Here is a 27678-nt window from a genome sequence, read left to right on the forward strand (position 1 = left end):
CTCGCTATGTTTACTGTTAGTCAGTGAAAAGGTCTCTGCTCAGCATCTTATCGTTTACCAGCTGCTTCCTGTGGGCCTATCTGCGCTTTGGTGCAACTTTGAGATCTACATCTGAGAAGTGGTTTCTTCTAGTTCCAGTATGTCCTCACTGATGTTTCCCCAAAGTGTGTGTGTGTGTGTGTGTGTGTGTGTGTGTGTGTGTGTGTGTGTGTGTGTGTGTGTGTGTGTGTGTGTGTGTGTGTGTGTGTGTGTGTGTGTGTGTGTGTGTGTGTGTGTGTGTGTGTGTGTGTGTGTGTGTGTGTGTGGTGTGTGTGTGTGTGTGTGTGTGTGTGTGTGTGTGTGTGTGTGTGTGTGTGTGTGTGTGTGTGTGTGTGTGTGTGTGTGTGTGTGTGTGTGTGTGTGCTGTGTGTGTGTGTGTGTGTGTGTGTGTGTGTGTGTGTGTGTGTGTGTGTGTGTGGTGTGTGTGTGTGTGTGTGTGTGTGTGTGTGTGTGTGTGTGTGTGTGTGTGTGTGTGTGTGTGTGTGTGTGTGTGTGTGTGTGTGTGTGTGTGTGTGTGTGTGTGTGTGTGTGTGTGTGTGTGTGTGTGTGTGTGTGTGTGTGTGTGCCTCCCTCCCTCCCTCCTAATGTGTGTGTTCCCCGTTATCTCACTCTTTTAACACTGTCATTCTCCAATAAATGCTAAGCTGGCTCGAAATGTATTTAAAAAAAAACAACCATTTTTATTGTCACTTCCCAGCATGTAATGTCTTCCCGCCTGTTGGGGAAATATTTTCCTAGGCCCATAACTTTGACCCAGTTTATCAGTTTGTACAATGAGCACCTGCAGCCTTGGGTGCTGTGCTCTCAGTGCTTTGTCTCCCTGTTCCTGCCTGTTGGCGTCAGCTGATAGAGGTGTTATGGCTTTATCTTGTTATGCACAATGTTGATTATTCTCTCAGAACTAGTTAATACATGGGTCTGGGTTAGAGATCATCAGAATTGGTTTGATAACCGCTGTGACACCTCGTGGCGGCAGCACATGTGAATTCTCCGGCCGAAGCTCCAAATAAACCATCAGTGTTTGCCATCAAAGTTCCTGCTCTTCCCGTGTCTCTCTGAGTCCTGTCTCCATTGCTTCAGAAGTTTCCATCACACCACTTACTAACACACGCGCCTCTCTGTCCTTCTCTCCCCCCCCCCCCAGGCCGGTGCAGGAGCGGTGCGGTGCTTCACGAAGCCCTCGGAGTCTCTGGAGCGCTCCCTGGAGCTGTCCCGCCACCGCGGCCGCAAGAGGACTCAGAAGAGGCCAAACTACAAGAACCTGGGCGAGGAGGAGGACGACGAAAGGGCCGGGGGAGGAGGAGCGGAGGAGGGCTGGGACGACGACAGCAGAGGAGGAGAGAGAGAGGGAGGCAGGGAGAAGGGCAAAGGTACAGAGGGAGTAGGAGGAGGAGGTGATAGGAGCTCTAAGGGAAGCAGAGCGAGTGGGGAGACAGCGGAAGGTGAGTGTGTGTCGCGTTTGACGCAGCAGTACAGGACTGTGTTTGTCAGTGTGTCGTTACTCCCATCAATCTGACACAGTCTCCCATAATGCACCCCTGGTTACCCAAAAGCCACCACAGCAGCAGCCCTCATCTCAAAACAAAAAGAAAGAGAGAAACTAACTCTTTAGAAGAACTAAAACTTTTACTCTAGATGTGCTTCACTCCTAAATAAGCTGCTTTTTTGCTTTTCATTTTGAGTGCTTAATTCAATGTGCACATGACTACAACTGTTTATAACAAATTCAAATTACAATGTGAAGCATGTTGTTCAACAGTAGGATAGATTTCCAGTAAATGAAACGCTTGATTCCTAAAAAAAAGGAAGTGTTAAAAACAAATGATCAACAAGTGTTCAAATTGAAGAAGGCTGACTAAAAATAAAAACGTAATAAAAGTAATTTATCCAAAGCTTCCTCTTTGGCTAGTTTTGAGATGAGGCCTTCCTGTCTCTGCTGTGTGGCACCTGTCAATTTCCCCACGGTCACCAAGGCTACCACTTGTCCAACACAGTCTCCATGGCAAACAACCATTTCCACGGTGACACACCATCCATCCTGTGCTCCTCACCTCTCCGCCTGTCTTTTCACTCCTTCGCCATGTGCATGTGTGTGTGTGTGTTTGTATCTGTGCGCTTGTGTGTGTTACGTAAACAGGTGTCAGTTTCACTCATCTGAAATTATTCCTTCTTAGCTTAGACTGCATAGACGCCTCAGGTCTTTCAGCAATCTTCATTAGTTCTGAAGGTGCACCGTGTTTTGACACGCAAACAACACCGTGGGCTGCATAGAGGCGGGGAGTTTCAAAATGAGACATTTACCATTTAGGGGAGGAAAAACTACACCCACCCTAATGATCTGATTAATAAGAAAAGAGATAACATCAGAAACGTGTTGAAGGACAGATTGTAACTTGGATGACATGCTGTATCATTATATTCTAACATGTTTATGCTATTAAAGATGTCCATTGAAATAATTTCTTTGGTCATTAATCACTAATAAGGAAACGTACTGATGGCATGGTTGGCTCTTTTTTGTTGCCATATTTCATTTTTTTTGAAGGGTGAGAAGGAAGCACTCCAGGCTTTACATTCACACTCACTGGTTCAAACATCCCATTTTTGTCTTCATAGCTATGATGTGTGTTTTGTTGAGGATGTGTGATGTGATAAGCATACATTGACAACTACTTTACAAGTGTGTGTGTGTGTGTGTGTGTGTGTGTGTGTGTGTGTGTGTGTGTGTGTGTGTGTGTGTGTGTGTGTGTGTGTGTGTGTGTGTGTGTGTGTGTGTGTGTGTGTGTGTGTGTGTGTGTGTGTGTGTGTGTGTGTGTGTGTGTGTGTGTGTGTGTGTGTGTGTGTGTGTGTGTGTGTGTGTGTGTGTGTGTGTGTGTGTGTGTGTGTGTGTGTGTGTGTGTGTGTGTGTGTGTGTGTGTGTGTGTGTGTGTGCTGTGTGTGTGTGTGTGTGTGTGTGTGTGTGTGTGTGTGTGTGTGTGTGTGTGTGTGTGTGTGTGTGTGTGTGTGTGTGTGTGTGTGTGTGTGTGTGTGTGTGTGTGTGTGTGTGTGTGTGTGTGTGTGTGTGTGTGTGTGTGTGTTCTCACAGAGATCGAGATGGTGGTGATGGAGAAGTGCAAGGTGTCGGAGCTGACGGAGCAGAACATCACTGATGAGGAGAAGACAGCTGCAGCCACCCGCACACACACACAGAGGAGCAGGTACACACACATCTCCACACACAAACTGTGAGATTCGTCTAGAGGCGGAAAGAACGGAAAATAACTGTGAAATAATGAGTGTTTTACTGACACATATCTCCTCTCTGCAGACCGTTCTTAGACATGGTGTACAGTGCTCTCGACTGCACCACCGACGACTACCACGCCCTGTTCGTCCTCTGCCTGCTTTATGCCGTCTCTCACAGCAAAGGTGGGACTATCTTTTTATTTCACTTATGTGCATTAGTTTTGTTGGTTAAGTGACAGGTGTTTCTATCATATCCATTAGCAACACATTTATATCAACGGGAAACCATCCTGTTTAAATGCAACACAGAACTATGAACCTAACCTACACCACCTTTTTTGTTGTTATTAAAGTTTGTATTTATGAACATACATTGTACATAGCTCACAGATGCTTGATTAGAATAATTGTACAAAGGCCCTTTTGTGAGAGTCCTACAGTCAGGCTACTAGTTAGAGGTCCTCTACCCCTCTTGCCAACATAACCTCATATGATGCTGTTGCACTCATCAGAGCCTTCCATTCGTTAAATGGTGGGATTGTGGGTGCTTTCCAGTGTCTCAATATCATTCTGGCAGCCGAGGTTAAAACTGAATGAGCACTTTTTGTCAGTTTTGGAATTTCAGTTTTATCGCCCAATAGGTATAAATGTGGGGATAATGGCAAGGATATTCCTACCCATGCCTCTAAGAATTAGAGCCACCGTCACAGTATTATTGGTAATTCTACCAGGTTCAAATATATATTTTTGAGTAGAAAGCATGACTGAAGACAAGTGTATTATAATCCGTAAACCACAGTATCAAAGTTTATGCCACCAAATGCAATGAAACTTGCAGGTATAAACCGAGGTCTTCTGGAGCGTCTGCAGCTGCCGGTCCCTGACCAGGAGAAGAGTTGCTACAGCCTGGTGCTGGTGGAGAGGCTGATCAGAGTGATAAGCCAGGCATCACAGCCAGGTAACACACGCACACACACACGCACGCACGCACAAACACACAATGACCTGCCTTTGATCGTTTTATTATCTTAAGTTACAATGTTGATAGGTTTTTAATGTAAGCAGCCACATGTGGTCATTTCAGTGGGTTCCCTTAACTTTCCTTATGACAAATTGTAGTACTACTGTGTTTGATTTTGTATATGGTTATTGTTATCTTTGTGTATGTTTAAATTGGTCCCAAGTAAAATCCTAAATCAGAAAGCCTTATTCAGGAATTGTCAAACAATAACTTGACCAAGCTGATTGTCCTCTTTTAAGTCTGGTTATGAATTACAATCACAGAAATATGTTGCAGCAAGTGACTTTCATTATTTATTTGGTATTCTCATTGAGACCAGAGGCCTGTACTACGAAGCCGGATTTTCGCTTAGCCGGCTAACTTCAGGGAAAACTCGGGCTTTCCGGTCCTACGACGCTGGTTCTCTTTTAAGCGGGCTAGATCTCCATGGTAACTTATGCTGAGCGGCTAACCTCCTCCGGGGCAGGTTAGGTGGCAGGCTAAGAGATCAACTCAGTGAAAGCACTGCCTGCTGACCAATCAGAGCTCAGTGTGCGCAGTTTAAAGCGATCAAGTCATATTACAGGATAGAGGAATTACAGAAAAACTGCCGTTGCAGGAAAGACGGCCGGCAAAAATCAACTGACTGTGTGAACGTGAAAATTAATAGAATATCACCTCCCATCTTCAGAGCAATCTGACTATTATAACATTAGCGTTAAGAAAGCTTACTTAAATATCTGCCACAACATAATACGCGCACCTAACTAGATGGGACACGGCTGGCTTGAGCGATCCACTTGATAACCAGCGTCGTAGTACAGCTTAGCGAGAGCGCGTATGTTTTGGATTAGGCCAACCGGCTAACTCAAACATATCCAGGTTAGGTTGAACCAGCTTCGTAGTACAGGCCTCTGCTGTCACATTCTCATGTTTGTCTCCTATGTGTGTGTGGGTGTAGATGGTAAAGTGCGACTGGCTACGCTGGAGCTGTGCTGCCTGTTGTTAAAGCAGTCGGTGCTGTCTGGAAGCCAGTGCATCATCAAAGACGTTCACCTGGCCTGCCTGGAGGTATGCTACACTCATACGTACGGTCCTGTCAGTGTTAAATATGTGTCAAATAATTAAAATAGATAAAGGTGGTGATCGTATACAACAGACTTTCAGTAAGCGACATCAATTAACATTCATGTCCGAAATGGAGTCGTCTTACCCCCATCTAAACTAATCAAAAACTCACATCACACTCACAACCAGCTCTCTGCACCCCCACGCAGAAATATGTTTTTCAAACGTTCTGTTATTGGTACTTTGTTGGATTTCGTCCTCGCAGTCCTTTTCACAAAGTCGCCTCACAAGACGTGCCTGCACACACTTCAAGGTTTAGTTCCAACAAAACGCTGTTTCTAATTAAATATTTATTTTTGAAGTTATGACCACGCCTTTTTTTCCAAGATCATGATCAACACACACACACACACACACACACACACACACACACACACACACACACACACACACACACACACACACACACACACTAACCACAAGGGTTCTCAGAAACGCTCACTAGTTCAGCACACCCACCTGCTTTTACAAACAGGTGGTCAAAGAATTGCTATTGTACATACAGTATGACAATAACCTTGGAAATCTTAAATGAGGGTGCACATGTTGGATCTTTTGCATATCATAGGAGTAAAGCAACCCCTTCACATATAAAGTTATCACTTCCACAGAACCCTAATGTGCACAGCTTTTAAATTAGTGCAGCTTTATGACCTAAGGCATTTTCCAGCAGCACCAACCGTTTCCTGTTCTTCTAAGCTACTCCTTATCCTAACTTGTCATGTCATTAACGGTCGTCTCCTCCTTATTTACTCCCTCTTGACTCTTCTTCCTCCTCTGCTCTTGTGCTTCACGCCTGGCTTGCGCAGAAAACCCTTTTGTTCCTCTTCCTTCTGAGAATTGTTTTATTTCCTCTTCTCTCACTTCAGGGTATCTTTAACACCTTCTCTTTCTCTGCAGTCCTCTCTTCTTTCTTAACAGGACTTACAGGAAGTGGTTGTGCTTTTGGTGTTTTTTGTCTGGACTTCAGACAAAAAACACTGCTCTGATCTGACTTAATAGAAAGTCCACTTGAAATCTGACTTAATAGAAAGTCCACTTGAAATCTGACCATCGTTCTTATTACAACAATTTGTATTTGGGGGTTTCTGTTTGAAGAGTTTCCCACCACTGACACAGTTTGACATTAACCAAGAGCTGCTGCTTTGGCTGAAATAGTCATGTGGGTTTTCCCAGGAAAGATGATTAACATATTTAGTTAAAGTCCTTTTTATTTTGTGTTAATTGTTATCTTGTGGCCTTCGGCTTCACAATACCAAAGAACTGACCTTGATCTAATATTTCTGTTGATGTTAAGTAATGTTCGCCATAACCCAGCTAAATCTCTTTCTGCCTCTTTATGAGGAAACAGTTGAGATGTTAGTTATCGCTGACAGGAAAACAGGTTTAGTTTATTCAGTGTTAAACACACACAGCATCACAATGAATGCATTGTCATATCTGAAACTAAGAAGAGTATTGGCTGCTTACTCCTCTCGCTCTCTTTTGATGCTAATGGGTAAACTGGGAAAACATTTATTATAGCAGTTTAAGGAAATGACACACAGACAGCACAGGAGTGACATCGTTATTCAACAGTTCTGCGGGAAGCCCTCCCAGTTATGTGAATGTCGTGTGCATTTTTCACCATTTCTTACGAACAGCCAGTTCAAATATGTAATCATATAAAATAGTTCTTTACAGACTTGGGCTTTTATTCCTCTTTTTACAACTATTTGAATAATTATCTCAGGATTTGTTTGGAGATTATTCCGCCCAAACATTTCCGATTTTGCAGCAACATGTCTTAAAAGTGTTTTGCAAATGTAAGGATATTTCCGCTTGTGGTGTATTAAGGAACATAAATATGGTATAAAAAACTTGGTGAGGTTAATTCAGAAAAGCTTCAAATGCATTTAATAATAAATAAGGAATTTATTTGTGATTAAATAACTGAAATCTAACCTTCAAAATTAAAATTAAAAGAGTTTTACAAATTGATTTGATATTTGGTTCTAAGTTGTATATTTAAGCAATAGCTCACGACAGGCCGTGGTATATGCTCATTATATCACAGCTAAGGGGCGTGGTTCGGCCCTCCGTTGCCTTCTGCACGAAACATAGTGCGAGGTGGTTGCTATGCAACAACACTAACAGCTAGCGAACATATTAGACAGAGAGCGTTGATCCATTATTTGGCTATTTATTTACATTCATTTGTATGTTGCCGTTTATTGTGCACCCACTGAAAAACTGTCCAGCATCAGTAGAATGGCTTACGTGGTTACTTGTATAGGCTGAGGTTGTGTTCTAGGCTGTTGCTTGGCGTGGCGAGAATATTGCTCCACTTTCTCCGGTCCCCGAGATTCGGCTTCCAGTAGCTCTGGAGAGAGCTTTCGCACCTGTGGCCACTAACGGTCATAATTGATCTGCTTTGTTTCAAGACCCGCATCAGAAAGCTTTTGAATGGTGATACTTTTCCAGTTGGTCTACCTGCTCCTCACGTAGCTCTGCATGTCGTCGTTTAGGTGCTTTTTTTTTCTGGAGATAGGCACTCCTCAATCCACTCCTCCATAGTAAGGCCACCCCGGAGGTCGAAGTTAACCTTACATGTTTCCATCTTAATCTTTGTAAGTTAGTTTCGTAACGGACGTAATGTAACAGCTGTAACGGTTGTAGCTTTTTCTCAGACGCGGAGGGATACTGACTTGTGAAAAGTAACTACAATTCTACCCGTGATATACGCTCATTATATCACGGCTAAGAACCAATCAGATTGCTTGATTTGACTTGTCCGTTTTATAATCTCATATATGGTGATGGTATATAAGGGCAACAGAAGGTCAAATACACACTATTTCTTAAGGGACTAGAAATTAAGCTTAAGCTCCTAAAATAAGAAGTGTTAGTGCATGGTTCCTGGCCATTTGTTTCCAGAGTCTTTTATTTTCACATGAATGAGGATGTAGATTTTTCCTTGCAATCATTTCATACTGTTCACACTTCATGTTTGTGTTTTTAGGGTGGTAGAGAAGAAAGTCTGCATTTACTGCGGAGATTCTACAAGGTGAGTGTACACACACACATACACATACACATACACACACACATACACACACACACTCGCTCTTTAAGATAACCAGACACCTGCACTCACAGATATGCACCACTAACCTACATAAAAGTTCTTCTTTCAGCCGAACATACTGTACATAAACACAAAGCACAAGGGGGGGCTTTTTAAGCGGTAACAGACGACTAGAAACACACTCAGAAAAGCAGACTGGGAACATCTACCAAATTATACTGAAGCTAAGTGAACAGTAAAGGAACATATGTATAGTGACAGAGGTGAGCGGATGATATCTGTTGTTAGGACCAGTTATTCCTCAGATGTGTGACAAAAGCTGAATCACAATCTGACCCAGGGCCTGGCCAACATGAGGCCCCAAGCAAAGTTATATGATGAGGCCCTCTGTTTCGCGAGCGTCGTCGTCGTCGTCGTCGTCGGGGCGGGGTGCTAGTGGAGCCTCGCAGCGGCGAAACCGTGCCGCGCCACACTAATTGCACCAGATAAGCGCATTGTATATGTGTAATCAAATCCATTTATTATAACTGGATCCATTTCCCTGAAGGTGTAATGGGTCAAAGTGAAAGCATTGTCCGTGTACACTCTATAGCAGGGGTTCCCAACCCCCGGTCCGCGGACCGGTACCGGGCCGCGGAGGTGTTACTGCCGGGCCGCGAAATAGCTGTGAGTTTATCGTAATATTTGCAGAATTATAAATATATAAAAATATTTTATCATAATATTTTTTTCAAAAAGTGTTTAATTTTCGCACATATGCCACCAGTCATATTATTTCATCCAGTAGCTTGTTAATCTTACACCAGAAAACCGTTGAAAATGGCTTTTATGATGTTCCGAGGGATTCGGCGGCTCAGCCTAAGGTCTCAGCCTCTTGTGCGCACGAGCATGTTACCGGTGCGCCAAGTAGGAAGAGGAGCGCACAGGAGACAACCGTTTGATTGCAGACTGTTATGTTTATGTGGGGAAATGGTGGTGCATACATTATTTGAGATATATTTCAAACTCGGACTTCATTTTAAGGTGGGCCAGGGGTGTAGAGGGAGCTATTTGTTTAAGCACCGGATTGGCAAAATAGGAGAGTAAACCAGTCTGCCTTGATCTATGAATTAATGACCGGGACTCTCACGGTATCTGCTGCCCGCAGCTGTTTTATAGAAGGAAACCCTCCTTCACTTCATGATTTGGCTGCAGCATCAGGAGGCAGCGGGACGTACTCGGTAAAGAGCTGTGCCTTTTTACGCACCGCCTTCGCTGTGTTTAACTTAATCAGAACAGTTTAAGAGTGACTGCAGGCTGCTACGTGTTAACCACACACACATCTACACACATCGAACTGCCCGATTACTCCCCCTTTTATTAGTTTTATGAAGGAGATGTCCAGTCAGTCACCAAGACGCATGTGTGTGTATGTGCTCTGCTCAGCTCAGCTATGTGTTCGGTGTGTTTGTGTCTGTCCGACACCGGCATATATGCGGCTGTTCCCAAAATAAATTAGTTTAATCTTAATCTCGATGTAGTGCTAAACTGTCGGGAGTGCACCGGAACGAACGACACTATCATAATATCTTCTGAAAATAAATGCCAGTGTCACACACACACACACACACACACACACACACACACACACACACACACACACACACACACACACACACACACACACCCTGGCGACCGGACATCTCCTTCATAATGCACCTTCTCCTCGTTTTCCCAGCATTCACTGGATTAAAAAAAAACAACACCGGTTCTTTTTTAAACTTTGTTAATATGTTTTGGATGCATATTGTTCTAGTATTTGTTCAGGCTGTTACATACAATTAGCCTCTGTTGCTACCTGCTGGTGGTGAGTAAATATTAAAATCAGTTAAAATTGACAACCGGTCCGCGATTTTTTTTTAATGTATCTACCGGTCCTTGGCACAATAAAGGTTGGGAACCCCTGCTCTATAGGATTTGACCTAGGCAACACCCTTTCTGTTTCTCTTTGAGTATCTTTGGATATATCAGTTTTGGAATCAGTCACAGGAGCTACATCTGCCTCCGTCACAACTGAAACACTTGGATCACCAGAGAGCAAAGTTCTGTTTCAGCATTCAGGGAAATATCGCGGCAATCATCCTGCTGACTCCTAACATAACTCATGAAGGAGGAGGCTTCCTGATTTTATTTGAAAGAGTTCATTTCTTAGAAATAGTTGTTGCTGTCATCATTTTGACATCCTTATTTAACTTATATTTTCTCAATAGTATATGAAAAACATAATTGGGATTATAGTGTAGTTAAAATAAACAGGCGAAATGATGTCATTAAAATAAATGTTTATTTGATTAAATTATGTTTCGATCAGATAATAATAGTAATAGATTACATTTGTATAGCGCCTTTCAAGGGACCCAAGGCCGCTTTACATGGTGAACAAACAAACCATAATACAGATAATACAATGAACATTCATCCGTCATGAATCCAGAGAAAACATTGGATGTTTATATTTGGAATTAATCTAAATATCCTTAGTCTTTTCTATTGTAAATGTTGATCTTTAGTGATTGAGTTTGTCTTTTTTAATGTCAAAATGTTATTCCATTAGCACAGCAGTCACCGATTTAAAAACACTTTCATAATTTCAGTAGTCAAGTGTCAGTTTAGCGGTGTCAAACAAGGAAAATGTTTTCAAAGTAGCTAATAATGAATCTGTAAAAGAAAAGAAGGAATCAGCAAAAATATTATTTTAATATGAAACCTACTGATTTGCTGTTTTAATAAATTGTTACTTGGATTCATTTCACCAGGATTAACATATTTGGCATTTTAATGATAAGTCTGTTACTTCTAGCTGGAAGTTTCAATGTTCACTTTAATGTCAAGAGGAGCTGTTGATAAGTATCTTACAAAAGAAGAAACAAAATGTGTCCTGTACACTTAGACGCTAAACGGTGCATTTCCAAGCAACTAGTGTTTCCTGTCCAGTATTTCCTGTTTTGATTCAAAACACCATATTGTTGATGGGACGTCATTTAGGAATTCCTCTCCCACAATGTGCACAATGCTTGTAGTGACAAGTCAGGAAGAAATGTCCTGCGATAAGAAACAGCCTTATTTAAAAAGTCCCTCGTCTCGTGCATGCAAAGAGGAATATTGTAAGTCTAGATATATGACCTTGAACGCAAAGAACACATACAGCATTATCCCCTCTGAAAAGGATTATCAGAGTGTCGTGAGAGAGCAAACATTTCTATAGACTGTCGTTTTAAACTCTACACGCACAGACCTGCATGGACAGATGAGTCAGCTTCATGATCCGTGATACTACTCAGCATTTGACCAAGTGGTAAAGAAAAGGAAAATCAAAAAGAGGGAACTGGGGAAAATAACAATCTTTTCAGGACACACGGGTAGCTTGTTAAGCAAAAAAAGCATAAATGGTGAGGCTAAATACAATCACATTGCAAGACTGTTAAAGGGAGTGATTGTACATTTAAATATATAATTGTAATTATAAGGTCTATTCAGATTATTCTGGAAATTGTAAAACATAAAAGGGGACTTTTGTTGAATTACCTTTCCTGTATCTCAAGGGTCTTTATCTACTTTCAGTAGTCCACCACGTAAAACATTCCAGGATATACGGCTTTGCATGAAGTGTGTTTATATTTCAGAACAGTGTGTAGATAGAGCGGTTCAACTTGTCACAAAAGATGCCTTTGCTTAGTTTGACTTTATTCGCAGATCTGATTGTATAAATGCTTCTGAAGTGTTCACAGCTGCTGAGTTTTTCTTTCATTCAAAGGGTGTGAAACGGTCCCTCCAAATCACTGTAAACGTTTGTTCGACAAATACTCTGCTCTGTTTTTAACTGGCTTTCGTGTTTCATTATGTCATCCCAGGGCGAGGAGATCTTTCTGGACATGTTTGAAGATGAATACAGGAGCATGACGGTGAGTTAGCCTTCATTTGATATGACTTGTTTCGGCTTTTTGTTCGCTTATTGAACATATCCCCATGTGTGGGATTGTCTGTAATATTGCACATATTTGTGTTGCAGTGTAAACCTCTGAATGTGGAGTATCTAATGATGGATGCATCGGTGCTGCTGCCTCCCACCGGGACCCCTCTGACCGGCATCGACTTTGTCAAAAGACTTCCCTGTGGGGACGTGGAGAAGACACGCAGGGTGCGTCCACACGCACACCTGAGCGCAGTCCACTTGTTTAACACTTACACCTAAAAACAATGGCTTCTTAAGTCTGAAAGATAGCAATCTATTGATTCTGACAGTGATTAAAAAAACATTGTAGGATTGGTTTGAAAGTCTCACCTATGTTTTCTAATGGGAATATTTTTGGGCCCTTTCACTCTTTAGTTCTTTTTATTGTTTTTTGTAACGGTCAGCTTCAGATGGTCAGGTGGATTTAACATAACGTCTCTAACTGTTAGTGTTTCTGTGGCCCCTCTCTGCACAGGCGATCCGTGTCTTCTTCATGCTGCGGGCCTTATCGCTTCAGCTTCAGGGAGAACCTGAGACGCAGCTGCCTCTGACCCGATCTGAAGACCTCATCAAGACCGACGATGTCTTGGACCTCAGTAAGACACACAGAAACAGACACACCCACCAAATCCCAGACCGAAAGCTACAGGACAGCTGACATGATTATTTATAAATCATCAATCACTTCAGGGTGGTATGCATACCATAAAAGACTAAACTAATTCCTGGTAAAAGTCAAACCTAAGAATTCAAAGAAAGACAATAACAGACCCTTGCCCTTACACTCTGACATGCATCACTGACACTCTCTCCTTCTGACACTCACTCTCTGTGCATAAGACAGCAGGAGATCAAAAACACAACTGTGGTCTTAATAATACCTTAACATGTGCATTTTAAAATAATCACAACCACAACAACATAGACAGTCATGCACACACACACACACACACACACACACACACACACACACACTCACACTCACACTCACACTCACACTCACACTCGTGCTCCATCTCAGTTTCCCACACACTGAGTTGACCTGCACACTCTCCTGTTACTGAACACAGGTGTGTGATGATGCTATGGAAACTAGCATGTGGTCTGCTCTGCTTTGAAGGATATCACAGTTACGTGAACACGAGTGTTGCACAGAGTTTGCAAATCTTCTTTTGTGCTGACATGTAGTTGCATGTGTTTGTAGAGCAGAAGCTTTGACTACATTTACCAACACAACCAAAACAATAAGCAGTATGGTTCAATATGTGTTTATTCATTGTGTTTAACCTCCAACTCTCATAAGAAGCCCAATATCTCCCTGCTCTTTAATCCATGAGATGTGAAGTAATGAACAATGTTGGTGTCTGCCAATTTGTCTGCCAATGTTTAAAATGTAAATTTACATAATGTTGGGTTCTAACGGTTTAGTGCCTGGAAGCAGGTTTTTTGTACCTACCGTGAATGAGGTATGTTCGTGTCTGATCATAGTGCATCGTTTTAGAAGCTTGTCCTTTAAAAATCTCATACCATTAAATCCTTAATTACCAGTTTATTGGTAACACCTGTACAATTGAATTGAATCCAGTACAGATGTCCTGGTATCCAACTGTTGACATCAAAATGTGTTTGTATTAAGTGAGTATTATTAGCAGATCACTCACTGTTTTTTTTATGTGTTGGTCTAAATGTGTCAGCATGGCTCCCTCCATACGTCAGCTAGTGCTATAAGTTAGATGACGTGTTTTATAGATGTATATCTCCTTTTTATAGCATCCTTATTACTGCCCTGTTGAACTTTACAACTCCTTTGTCACTAAAACAATCAAAAGGCCATATTACTCGTGACTTTCAGTTTGAGAGTAGACAGGAAGGCCGACCCCCTCTTCTTTGAAACTTCCTCATTATTTTTATTTCAGGTTTATTTTAATTAGCAGAACATCTCAGAAAGAAAGTGTGGGTTTACCACAAAATCCCCAGTATGTCATACCGTGTGGATATTTGGTTTATTTAATGATGCAAACTAAGAAAGTCTCTTTTCCTCTTTTTCACTTTCTTTGCGCCATTCCTTTTATTCTGTATTTGTATACAGTCAGGATTAAAAAATGTGTAGTATTACATATATTTGGTAAAAGGTGATAATACTGGTGCCACTGATGTTACTGGTGCCACTGTGTCACATGATATGTATATATTTACTCTATTTGTGATGACAAATTATTAAAAATGGTGGTAGGAATATTAATAATATCACTTCTTCACTAGAATTCTACCCTGTAGAGTTCATTGTAAATTCCACAGGCGTGTTTACGTAGCAGTGATGACTGTGCCGTCTGTGGCAGATTTAGATAGTCATGGTCTTATCACATCATCTGTGATGACTGAGCTGCAGTTTCAGTACTATATGGAAACGCCATTGGTTTAACGATTAAAACCTGACAGATGTGGCCTGATGAAAGGATCCGATCAATGACACAGATAAGATACAGAGAGGCTCCATTATAAGCTTGTATCAATAACTGACCTCTTTTTATTCATGAAAGACTTTCCACTTATGTGATTGATATTTTTGTTGTGAAAGCTCCACTTTAACAAATACTTTTAATCACGTAGAATCATCTATTATTTCTTAAATTCCCTTTTTATGGAGGGGAATACAAAAGAAATCTCTTGACTTATAGATGAAAACTAAATCTTTTGAAACTGAAGGTCTCCCTGTAGTTTTACTTTCAAGTCTTATTCCGTGGTTGAAACTGTGAATGTTTTAATAATTCCAAATGCCTCTTGAACGCGTCCGTAGAAGATTTAGGAGCTGTCATTTCAGGTGTGAAATATCTTCCAGTCATTTTCTGTCTCTTGAAAAGAAAATGATCAATAGTCTTTGTTAAACACTAGCCAGATAACCAGAAAGCTTAACTCCACCCACTGTTTCTTGGTTTACGAAGTCACTGTCACTTTCATTTAAGCAAGTTGGTTGACTAAGAACACTTACAGAGTAAATGTGAGGAGAGGAAGGGTTTTTCCTCGTGGGTTAGTTAGGGGACTAAGACACGTAACCTTCCACCCTCACACTCCTCTTTCTGACCATTACACTTCACACCATCTTAGGTAGTCGTTGAATCAAATAACTTACGTGTATGCTGTGGCAGTGGAAGAGAAGCCTTCTGGTTTTCTACCATCATCAGGAACTTTAACAAATATGTGCTTCAGGAAGTACCAATTACAGCTGCAGAATTAGCCACAAATGTTCTTCAAATCCCAATATTGAATAGTGCAATACAGTAAAGGCTAAATATTTGATTATTTAATAAATCCTTGTTTTACGTATCTGGATCATTCCATCTAATGTCACCAGCCATATTTAAATGCAATATCATCTTCTATAAATACATCTATAAATCTTGCAGCCTTGGTACCAACTCTTGGCTGCGTACATGTATCAGACCCAAGTGCATACAAAGACACTAAATTCCAGTGATGAGTGAGGATCGGATGTCTTGTGTATTTCAAAAGAATATGCCTCCCTTATCTCTTGAAGAAGAAAGAGATGAGAAGTTTGCAACTAAACCAACCACATGTTTTGTCAACAGCAGTCACTCTATTGTCTACCTTCACTAATGTTTGTGAAAGCTGGCAGGTTATTTAGGCCAAGTTGATCGCTCTGGGAAAACAGGGAGTGGTGGAGTTGGCAGCTGCTGTCTTCAGATTAAGTCATATAATCTGGTAGCCTAGTTTAGTAGTGTCATGCCATGTAGCCGTTAACTTCTGTTAACTTCGTGAGAGGTAAGGAATTCATTTGAAAAATAATTGATTAAGAGTTGGAAGTACTTTCTAAACAAATTCCCTGAACAGATGCAATTTGTAGTTGTTAAATGTCTAAAATAATTGAGCTATTTGGACAGAGATGACCCGCCCCCGCCCTTTTATAAAGTCAGAAGTCAAGTAAATGTTGAGTGGTGGGAGGGTTTTTTCCCCAGCTGGTCAGGGGATTCAAGCTATCAAACTTCCCCTAAAGTCTTACACCTTTTTGGTTTTCAGCATGGTGTTGCTGACGTAGTAAATTGGGGACTACCTCTCCAGCTGCAGGTACTTTACCCTGCTCTCTGTTTCAGTGGGTAAAACAAGTTCCTGGTAAACCACGCTGATATTTTAATATTGGTTAGGCAGAAGGTTGTTCATAACATAAGGCCACATGTATGATTTATACAACAAGCCACAATTGGGTCAATCAACAGATGTTAAAATTGTGCAAATAATAGAATAGTTCCTCCAGAGGAAACACAATGCTGTACGTAAGCAGCTAGTGAAATACATAGAAGAATCCCAAGTGTACTGAAGGACATTTATCCAGCCAATTTCCAATTATTAAAGATGGATTGGTCAGGATTCTTAAGAAGGGAATCAGAGATCATCAACATTATAAAGAGGAAGAGACATGAGTCAAACTCTTGAGAAGGAAGAGAAGTTCATTGGGATCGGTGCGTCACTGGTGCTACCAGTTTGCATTTAGAGCCAGAGACAACAGGGGGCGAAATTAAGACCAAAACCAGAGGTCTAAGAGGTGTGTGTGTGTGTGTGTGTGTGTGTGTGTGTGTGTGTGTGTGTGTGTGTGTGTGTGTGTGTGTGTGTGTGTGTGTGTGTGTGTGTGTGTTGTGTGTGTGTGTGTGTGTGTGTGTGTGTGTGTGTGTGTGTGTGTGTGTGTGTGTGTGTGTGTGTGTGTGTGTGTGTGTGTGTGTGTGTGTGTGTGTGTGTGTGTGTGTGTGTGTGTGTGTGTGTGTGTGTGTGTGTGTGTGTGTGTGTGTGTGTGTGTGTGTGTGTGTGTGTGTGTGTGTGTGTGTGTGTGTGTGTGTGTGTGTGTGTGTGTGTGTGTGTGTGTGTGTGTGTGTGTGTGTGTGTGTGTGTGTGTGTGTGTGTGTGTGTGAAATGTCACTGAAATGTCACTGACTTCCCAATAATCAACATGCCAATTATGACATTTAAAACATCTCTAATAGGATTATGACAAATTGAGGACATGTTGGACGGACATGTCCAAATATGTCAACTTGAATACAAGGCTTTAGTTCTAGTTTCCAAAGTTGCCATGTATTTTGTTTTTCAACAAGGTCTTTCCAAAGAATGTTAATCATTGTTTTGTCTGGATGTCGTGTATAACATTGAAACCAAGTGAGCTGTTTAAAATATAGTTTCCTCATTCTATGTGGAGTGTGGTTTGGGGCAGTATCTTCCAGGGAAATCACCATGGTTAATTGTGTTTGTGGCGGAAGTTTATTGTTTAAATCAGCAAGTTTTTGCATAAAAACTCTTTCAATGCAGTTTTACAATGAGCAAGTGAAAGTCTCTCCATGTCTACATTTCAATCTACTCTTTGACCTTTCTTAATATTACTCTATATTTGACAGCAAAGACAGTCTGCCGTGGATCTAATCAAGACTTTAGCCTCTTTAGAAAAGTGACTACCGTGTTCTATTATTTCAGCCATTATAAGGGAAGTGTTCAGCTCAACGACTCTAGATGGATAAGCATACCGTTGTTTACAGACATTCATGTCCACCAGCAGATTAATTATTATCTTTATCCTACCCTGACACACACTGCAGTCAGTAGGTCGCCGTGTCTTTGGGCAAGACACTTGACCCCAAATTGCTCCTGTGAGGATTGTCCACAGTATTGAATGCATCTAAGTCTAATAAGAAACTATGTGAAAAATATAAAACATGCATTCATGGTGCCCAGAAGATGTACCGTAATGATTGGCTCAGGATAGATGGGCAGTGTTATTCTGTTGCCCATTAGTTCAATTAAATTAAAATTGTTGTAATTTCCTACTTATTAGATCTTTAAATGTATATTCCTGCCATGGTTGTAAAGAGCAAATCTGCTAAGTTTTGAGTGCAGAACATTGATCCTAACCGGTGTTTGGAACGTATTCAGCCACACCTTAACTTGGGTAACCTTGCAGTTTTTTACCTTCATGTTGTCATTTCTTTTTCCAGATAACAGTGACCTTATAGCCTGCATGGTGGTCAGTAAAGATGGAGGCCAGGCGCAGAGGTTCCTCGCTGTCGATGTGTACCAGATGAGTCTGGTGGAGCCAGAAACCAAGCGCCTCGGATGGGGCGTGGTGAAGTTCGCCGGCCTTCTGCAAGTAAGACAAAATCACTGTGTGCAAGTATGCTTGGATGTGTCTTTATTAAAACCATTGATCTGTGTCTGTTCCTCCTCTTTTCAATTATTTTCATGTTTCAATTGTATGTATTCCTTCGACCTTAAACATATACTTTCATTTTTTATTTCCCATCCTGTTTTTTCTTCTGTCCGTGCCACTATGTTGTGCATACCGTTATTCATCAGATGTTACATTTCCTGTTTAAGTTTCCTTAGCACTTTATCTCATTTTTTTCACACGATGATTAAAAGAAAGTAAGCATATGTAATGGGAGAGACTACTTACGTAAGCGAGCCTATTTAGTCATTCTTGGTCAGTATGGCCTCAGATAAGATGAAGTGATATTGCTTATAATTCTTCTAAAGAAATTCTGTCTCGTGGGAACACATGCAGTGTACTGACGTTGCGAAACAGATATTGTGATGTTACAACAATGTCTTTCCTCTGTATTTTGAATTTACGTTCCTTTTTCTACTTTATGAATATCTTGTTAACTATTGTTTTGAACTTTTAACTGCCACTGAGGTCAAAAGTGTAAGTTACGTTTCATCCACTTGACTCTCGTCTATTATGTATATACTATACATCTATTATTTATATACTACTAATTCTTGTTTTTGTCCCACAGTTTTCTCATTATTGGCATTCACTTTTTTATTCAGATTTCTGTTGGCCTAATTCCCTCTCTTGCTTTTAAATCTCTGTAACGCTCTCCCCAACTCTTTGTTCCCCCTCTCTTCTTCTTCTTCCTCTGCCTCTCTCTCAACAGGACATGCAGGTGTCTGGCGTGGAGGACGACAGCAGAGCGTTGAACATCATCATCCATAAGCCCAGCGCCAACCCCCACGCCAAGCCCCTGCCCCTCCTGCAGGCCAACTTCATCTTCGCCGACCACATCCGCTGCATCATCGCCAAGCAGCGGCTGGCCAAGGGTCGCATCCAAGCCCGACGCATGAAGATGCAGAGGATCGCAGGTGATTCAACAGGAAGCCTCTGGCCTTATTGGTTCAAATGTCTCTTTCCTTTTTCCACAGAACAGCAAAGTGGCAGCTGTTTTTGAGAGGCTTCTTTAAACAGTACAGTGGAAATCACAGGAGATTTCAAACAGAAAGCAATGAATGAAAATAAAACGTCATTAATGTACAACCACAGCTTATCAGCTTCTCGTTTAACAAGCACTGAAACTCCCTTCACAAACTGATTAAGCCAAATCAATAGGTTGAATGATTTGTTATCACTTTCTTACATTTGGTAGAAGGGAAACTACACTCCAACAGCTAAAATGCTTCATAACATCAGTCGTTTCCCTGAATTAGACAATGTCCTTCTTCTCTTGGATATCAATTCCTATTAATCCATTGATAACTGTTGTGTTTTCTCAAATGACTTCCTCTACCTCCAGTTCCTTTGTACTCTAAATACTGATGGATTTACCCATCAGTCACTGGTACTTCCTCTCCTGATAGTCTGGTTCTTTTAAATTACACACAAAACTAATAACAGATATCTTACGTCTCGCCGGTGCTGCAAAGTAAATAAGGATGTAAACCTTTCCAAAAAAACCCGTTGCAGTCACCGGATGGGAGTCATATTCTCTCATTGACTAAACAATCACACATACAAAAAAAAATGCTTAGTTTATTGGAATCTAATCATAGTATAAACAACTTTTTCTCCGTGTAGACATGCTTCCCAAAAGTTTGAGTTTAGTCAGCCCCCCTTGTGAAATCCTGAAGCTTTACCCTATAATCATGGTGTGTTTGTAGGCATCTTACACTCTCTGCCTCTCTATGTTGCAGCTCTGTTGGACCTGCCGGTGCAGCCCAGTGCATCGGAGGTGTTGGGTTTCGGTCAGACCTCCAACGCTTCACCCAGCGGGCTGCCTTTCAGATTCTACGAGCAGTCTAGACGGTCGCCCAATGACCCGACAGCGAACAGAGCCGTGTTCGCCTCCGTAGATAAAGTACCAGGTGACCTACAGATCAACAGATTCCACTGCCTACACACACCGCCTTATCCTTCTGCATCAGAGACTCATCCTTTCATGCAACCCTCTCTGATTATATCTAGACATAGTAAACCCGAAAAAGATAGTTAGAGGAGAATATTTACATCTGATTGATCATGAAACAATGACAGTAAGCTCAGGCGCCTGGTTGACACACACTGGATTCTTTATGAAAAATATAAATAACCAATAACATAATCTCTTTTCTTGGAGTAACCTTTCTCAGAAAGTTGCCATAACCTTTAACCAAAATGGTTATAGAAACGTATGTGGCAAAGGGTTAGAGATATGATCTTTAGTGTGGAAGTGTAACAGTACGTCGATCTTGTTTCGATCCGGAGAGTTGGGTTCGAGGCTTTGCAAAGAATAACAACTCCTGAGAAAACAGCTGAAAACTCTGCTTGCTTTAATAAAGTTCATGGAATTCATTTTTTGTTAAATACCATTTGCTATAGTTGAATTTCAGGTTCACTTCTGTTGCCTTTTCTGTTCCTGCTAACGCCCAGGTTTATATCACCTGCTGCAGATCATGAGAAATAGTCTTTGTTCGTCTATCTAAAACATGAACCTGCTAAAGCTAGGCCACACCCCTATTAAAACAATAGCTTATATTTGAGTATAGAATTGTGTTTATCACCCCTTTAGAGATCAATACAAATTGTACACCTAAGTTTATATACTTTAAGTTTATATCCCTATCAGAATTAAATACACTTAGGAACACACACACCTTATGTGTGTTCGTGTGTGTGTGTGTGTGTGTGTGTGTGTGTGTGTGTGTGTGTGTGTGTGTGTGTGTGTGTGTGTGTGTGTGTGTGTGTGTGTGTGTGTGTGTGTGTGTGTGTGTGTGTGTGTGTGTGTGTGTGTGTGTGTGTGTGTGTGTGTGTGTGTGTGTGTGTGTGTGTGTGTGTGTGTGTGTGTGTGTGTGTGTGTGTGTGTGTGTGTGTGTGTGTGTGTGTGTGTGTGTGTGTGTGTGTGTGTGTGTGTGTGTGTGTGTGTGTGTGTGTGTGTGTGTGTGTGTGTGTGTGTGTGTGTGTGTGTGTGTGTGTGTGTGTGTGTGTGTGTGTGTGTGTGTTCGTGTTCTCATTCAGACAGACTCCAGTTGTGTCTTTAAGTTGTCAGGTGATATCATTTCCCAGCCATGGTGACTCATGACTGTGTGTGTGTCCATGTTCAGGTTTCGCAGTGGCTCACTGCGTGTCGCACAGTCCCTCGCCCCTCTCCTCCCCCTCTCCTCCCTCCAGTGGGAGTGGGAGCACAGGACGATGTGACTCTGTTACTGCGAGCACTGTATCGGCTCAGAGCCCCACAGGTAGCTCGCACATACACACATCAACACACAAAGATATAGAGACAAATGTTACCCTTTTATTTTGGCAATTGTATTTACTTCTTTCTTTTCCTATCTTTAACCAGGAGAATATCCTGTAAGATTATGTAAATCAATCATTTTAGAAAAATAAAATCCTACGGACAACAGGAGACTAAATGAACAACGTATTGATACACTCTTTATGGAGCTGAGGAGTTGTCAACACAGTATATGTGCACTATACAGCACGCACAGATGCATCCTGTATAGTAACATATACACTCCAACATGAAAACCACAGTAGGTCTCTGTGCTGTGTATGTCACAGGGTCACATGGGAGGCGTTTACCCGTTTCTTTGTAAATGTAATTCATCACATATCTGCAATTCAGAGGAACTGTTTGACTTGTACCGTACTGCTGTAGATTGCAGCTATACATAACTCAGGGCGTATGTACACTAATCTCTGTGTGGAGCTTGCTTAACCCCTCAGCTCAGGTGAACTGATCCCAGAGCAGGTGAAAGGCACACCAGGTGCAATGAGATGTAATACTCTCTCTGATTATCTTGATACAATTAAAAGGGTTCCTTACTTTTCCACCATTTTTGTTCATCTTTTTACATCATACAATTAAAAAAGATTTCATTTTGCCAAGAGCTGGTTAAAAAACAGACACTCATCATGAGATTTTGTGGAATTTGGTACAGATTGTATGTAAGAAGTAAGTGTTTCAAACACTGACTCATAACTCAAAGGCTGTACTGTAAAATGCCACAAAAACGCATTATTTAATAACTGAATCTTAACCACAAGACCTGTGTTTTCAAATGTGTTCTTAGTAAATCAGTGTGTATGATATCATTCAATATAGGGCTGCACGATATATCATGTCGTGACGATAATCGCGATATGCACATGCGCGATATTCACATCGCAGGACGTGCGATTTAAAAAAAAATATATATATATATATTTTAGGACGTGCGATATTGAGTAGGCAAATTACTCAAACGCGTCGTGTTACATACAATTCCTTTGCTGCTTGCTTCAAAAGGAAAACTTGCGCGGCTCTCATGTCAGGGGTACTTGAGTGAGTGACATGCAGGCTCTGCATGCACAGCAAACCACCAATCACAATCAAATCTCCAAAGCAAGCAGACCCGGTGATCAAAGGTAAAAACACTGAATAAAGTAGTTTCATGTGTTTCTCCAAGGCAGTTCGGTGCTGCTAACCGAGCTAGCTCAGCTTGTTGCTCTGATAACTTAAGATCCAGACGTCCGTGACTAAAATCCTTCATCCGGTTAAATATAGTTAGAAAAATACCAATTGTATAGCATTAAAGTTCAAGAAAGGATGGTTTGCGAACAAAAAAAACTGTCTTTTCTTCAATTCCTGTATTTTTTCATATCGCAATATATATCGTAGGGGAAGAAAATCGCAATGTCAGTTTTTTTCAATATCGTGCAGCCCTAATTCAATACATCTTTCAAACCTACAAATGAATTGACCTCTAGAGTTACAGACCCTAAGTAAACCGTAACTAGTAGTAGAGTGATTTATTCAAATTATATAGACCTGACTTTGATTATTGTAAACTATTTTTTGTTGTATCTTTCATACTGCACCCTTACACTTTAACAAAGTAAGTATACTAACACAGTAGTTAGACAGTAGAAGCTTATTTAGTTCTGCCCACTGTTCAACCAATAGTAACTAATGCTGCTGCTGCTGCTGCTGTTACTAATATCACATTAATGTGCACTGTGTCCACCCTGTCCCTCCTTATTCTGCACTGATGAGTAACTTTGTCAATCATGTCAGGCTTCTTAGAATTGATCTGCTTATCCTAACTCTTTAAATATGAAAACAGAAGGAGGGACTCGGTGAACACGCTGTGCGGTTTCACTCATCAGTCTGTGTGTGTCCAAGTGCATGTGTAGACCCCTGTAGTAACGACATAAAGCTTCCTGTGTGTGTCCATGTGCAAACCCCAAAGGTGCTAAGCTTCCCACTCAAATTAATCGTGATAAGTGTGATGTTATAGGCAAAGGATTTCCTGAAATGATATGATACTTAATTTGGAGATCATTTTGCAGTCGGTACTCAGGATCAGGATCTGAGTAATTTAGATGTTCAGGGGAAAGTCTCCTTTTTAGAATGAAATAAAAGAGAAAAGGGCTTAGAAAAGCAAAATATTTTACGCCAAGCCCACAGTAAAAATGATTCTCCTCCCTCATGTTTACCCGCCTCACTCTGCCCTCTGCATTCCTTTCAGATGATGCTGCTTTTCTGGAGCACACCCCCCCCTCCTCCTCGGTTGGAGACGGGGAAGGTGGAGATGTAACGCTCGTCTCCTCTGCTCCAGTAGCGGCTCTGGCCCCCAGCCTCACCCCGGCGTCGCAGCCCACCATCTCCCTCCTCACCGACAACAGCGCAGAGACCCTCAGCGTGGAGTCGCTCACTCTGCTGCCCCCCTCAGACTCACCCCACCTGCACCCCTGCACCAGCCACACCCCCGCCACACTCTCCCTCCAGAGACCAGACGCCGCCATCGCAGAGGAGGAGGAGGAGGATGATGAAGAGGGGGAGGGAGACAGGAAAGAGGAGGAGCTGCAAGAAGAAGAGGGGTCGCCTGAGGAGGACACGGTAAGAGAGGAAACCACTGACGAGGCTGCGAAAGAAGTGGAGGAAGGAGATGAAGATGCTCTTGTAGAGGTGAACTCAGACCAACAAGCCACAGAGTATGTAACAGAAGACACAGACGTACACAGTGACACACCAGACTCACCTGAACTGGATTAAACCACAAACACACACACACACACACACACACACACACACACACACACACACACACACACCCATGTTCATGCACTTAAACATATCTCTCACACACTAAGAAGACAGTGAAGTGTGATAGTTAAACTACCCAGCTCTGCTGCAGTATATTTTCACGTTGCGACCTGTAGATATTCATCAGAGGATTTGGAAGCATTTCAGCATTTGCACATGAAGGAAGACTCTTTTTACTCCGAGAGAACTATTCCAGGAAGGCTTAAAGCACATTTGGGTTTCCGAGCACTTGAGTGTGTCCGGTTGTGTTTTCAGCGAGCGTGTGTAAAGGCGCGCAACCAGCAACGTTTTTTACTCATAACGATTGTTTGTCAGCTCAGAGACACACACACACTGCGCTGTGAGGTTTTACAGACCTGTTCTAGGTTTGTCTCTTTCTTTCACCTCTAATGATTTGTGGCGGTAGTCACTTCGATGCTAACACACACACATGCTGTACACACAATACAGACAAAGTCAGCTGCACTTGCCTTCAAACTGCTGTGTGTCACACCCGTTAGCAGTTACTGCCACCTAGAACTGCCATTGGGTGGTGTGTGTGTATGGGCTCTGATGATTTAGCGACCTAGTGTGTGTGTGTTTTTTACTTTTTGGTTTAGGTGTAAAGTCCTGCAGCATTTGATGTTAACCTGAAATTTAAAGTGCCCTCCCCTCTAGTAAATGTGGATTTATTCATCTCTGGATGTGTGTGAAAGCAGCTTTTTGAATGTCATCACAGCCAGCACACACTCTGTGTCCGTAATGTCCATCTCTTGGGCTGACAGTTTATCGCGGCTTGCTCGAGTGCCGTGTAAAACTTATTTTTTTGTTTTTCCGATATGCAACCGTAATCAACAAACTTTAACCTCATTGGATTTTCTTTTCTTTTCAATATATACATCACTAACCCTCTTCCCGTATCCAACTTGTAAAGGTCATATCCTGTGGTGTGGTTTTCACCAATCAGCACCCTGACTGAGAGAATCATTGATTTGAAGGATCTGAATGGAGCTGAATAAGTGGTACAGCAGTTATAAAATATGGATAGCCATTCACTGAGTAGTAGTCAATTATTCACAGAGTCAGGCGTTCATTCATGTCTACATAGAGCGTTTCCGTCTGTCGCAACACCGGTGAAATGATGTTTTACCCATCTAAAATAATGAGTAATTTTAATATAATTAGGAGTATAGATAAAAAAAAAGGTGCTTAATTAAATTCTGACAGTATCGTAGAGGGATGTAGTTTAATATATATCAGGAATGTTAGACTTTAAGAGACACCATTTGAAATAACATCCATTTCTTCAGTTCTACACACTCCTATAACACTGGGTTGAATGTATCTGCTGGTGACCCCTCAGACACTGACCTGAGTTCAGTTGTACTCTCCATGACTGTGTTTAAGTGGATAAACGCTCTCAAAACGCCATTTTCTGGTTGGAAAGACCTGTTTGTAATTGCATAGGAAAATCCCACAAAAAGAATGAAAAATACAATAAAATCCCCATCCAACTACCGGTTAACTCTAAAATACCCATCCTCCAGAGAAAAACAAGTACAATTTGCTTAATTTCACGCAAAAAACGAAATCATAGTGTAACGTTTTTGTCTCATCAAAGTTGACACACAGCTTTAGTTTAAAACCTGGTAAAATCACCCAAGAAACAAAAGCTTTCCTGGTAAATGAGTAATTTCTTCAGAAGCTGCTCTGAGGTCAGTGTCCACCTCCTCCCTTAATCAGCTGAACAAAGCTTTACTACAGCAATAATGTAAAGAGCTAACCAATGAGGGGCGAGATGAATGTAACAGATGACTTATCTCTCCGAACAGCTGTGTTATTACTTCATTTTGAATGACATCAGTGTATTTTATCCTTATGTCATGACTTGATTTAATCATCTTAGGAACAAGCAGCGTCACAGATTCTCTAGAACATAAAACTTCTCTAATATCATTTTAATTCCTTTTTATTAATGTCATTTTCTCTACTTCCTCCTTTGCGCTTCTTTTTCTGCTGTTATCTTGCATCTAAAGTCTTAATGCTCGACATTTCTTATTTTTTAACTCTGTACAGTCATCTACAAGTTTATAAAGGAGAAATTAAGAGCAATATATATATTTTTTTTTTGTCCGTCTATTTCCATCTTGCTACTGTAAATAGCAGAAGAATGATAGTGATGATCACTGGCGTGCTGAAGAGGCTTGGCACAATTTGTAGAGCAGCTTCTGATGGTTCAAAAAACATGGCGGCATGTCGCCTGTAACCATTGGCAACCTCTATCCACACACGTCATGACAAGCTTCCATTATTAAGTCTCTGATTGTAGTGTGTGTGTATGTAATATGTTTATATGCTCTGTAAATGCATTTTGCTTTTAAAAAAACCTGTAATTATTGTTAATTAACTGAAACAGAGGAATAAATAAAGAACTGCAATAAATTATTCTACTTAACAGTGATCTGCTGTTTTCCCACTGCTCTCTTTGTTTTTATATTTGTTCACCTTTCTTCACAGAATCACACGCACACACTATAACAATGACTTTTTGAAGGCCTCCACTGATTGTTTCATGTTTTCAGAAGCTCTAAAACCTGAATTAAACTGAAGAAGAGATACAAAATCTAACCTTTTCATAATACTTTGCAAAGGTTTAAAAATGGTGTGACCTGAGTGCGTGTTTGTGAGACAGTGATGACGTTGGGTGACACTTTCTACCTTTGCATCGTGTCGCTGTGGCTGCAGCAGGCGCCCTCAGTCCTCTTGTGGTCTGTACGTGTCGCTTTATCGCGGTTCCTCTCTTCAGGGAAGTCTGGTTATATATGCGTAAACATGTGACCGGGTTCCTGGTACTGCAACGATACTAAGATGCTCTACAGTGTGTATGTTTTTTTTCTTCTCTGTACTA

The 27678-nt window shown here is 41.4% G+C and overlaps 1 protein-coding gene across 3 annotated transcripts in view; it reads left to right on the forward strand.

The window, feature by feature from the left end:
* clec16a (C-type lectin domain containing 16A) overlaps window positions 1–27231 on the forward strand; it is a 42564-nt gene extending 15333 nt beyond the window's left edge. The window contains exons 11-24 of one of the 3 annotated variants that reach the window (XM_034143657.1): window positions 1184–1409; window positions 3125–3236; window positions 3347–3447; window positions 4103–4222; window positions 5226–5335; window positions 8394–8438; window positions 12350–12400; window positions 12508–12636; window positions 12926–13046; window positions 18444–18595; window positions 19386–19590; window positions 20416–20586; window positions 21802–21936; window positions 24214–27231. In XM_034143657.1, coding sequence (XP_033999548.1) covers window positions 1184–1409; window positions 3125–3236; window positions 3347–3447; window positions 4103–4222; window positions 5226–5335; window positions 8394–8438; window positions 12350–12400; window positions 12508–12636; window positions 12926–13046; window positions 18444–18595; window positions 19386–19590; window positions 20416–20586; window positions 21802–21936; window positions 24214–24740 — 2205 coding nt within the window. In that variant the 3' untranslated portion in view covers window positions 24741–27231. Of the gene's footprint in view, window positions 1–1183; window positions 1482–3124; window positions 3237–3346; window positions 3448–4102; window positions 4223–5225; window positions 5336–8393; window positions 8439–12349; window positions 12401–12507; window positions 12637–12925; window positions 13047–18443; window positions 18596–19385; window positions 19591–20415; window positions 20587–21801; window positions 21937–24213 lie in introns of all 3 variants that reach the window. The other 2 variants (XM_034143655.1, XM_034143658.1) reach the window with 2 other exon arrangements.
* The last annotated feature ends 447 nt before the right edge of the window (window positions 27232–27678 follow it).

Source organism: Trematomus bernacchii, unplaced genomic scaffold, assembly GCF_902827165.1.
Source record: "Trematomus bernacchii unplaced genomic scaffold, fTreBer1.1, whole genome shotgun sequence".
NCBI classification, from domain to species: domain Eukaryota; kingdom Metazoa; phylum Chordata; class Actinopteri; order Perciformes; family Nototheniidae; genus Trematomus; species Trematomus bernacchii.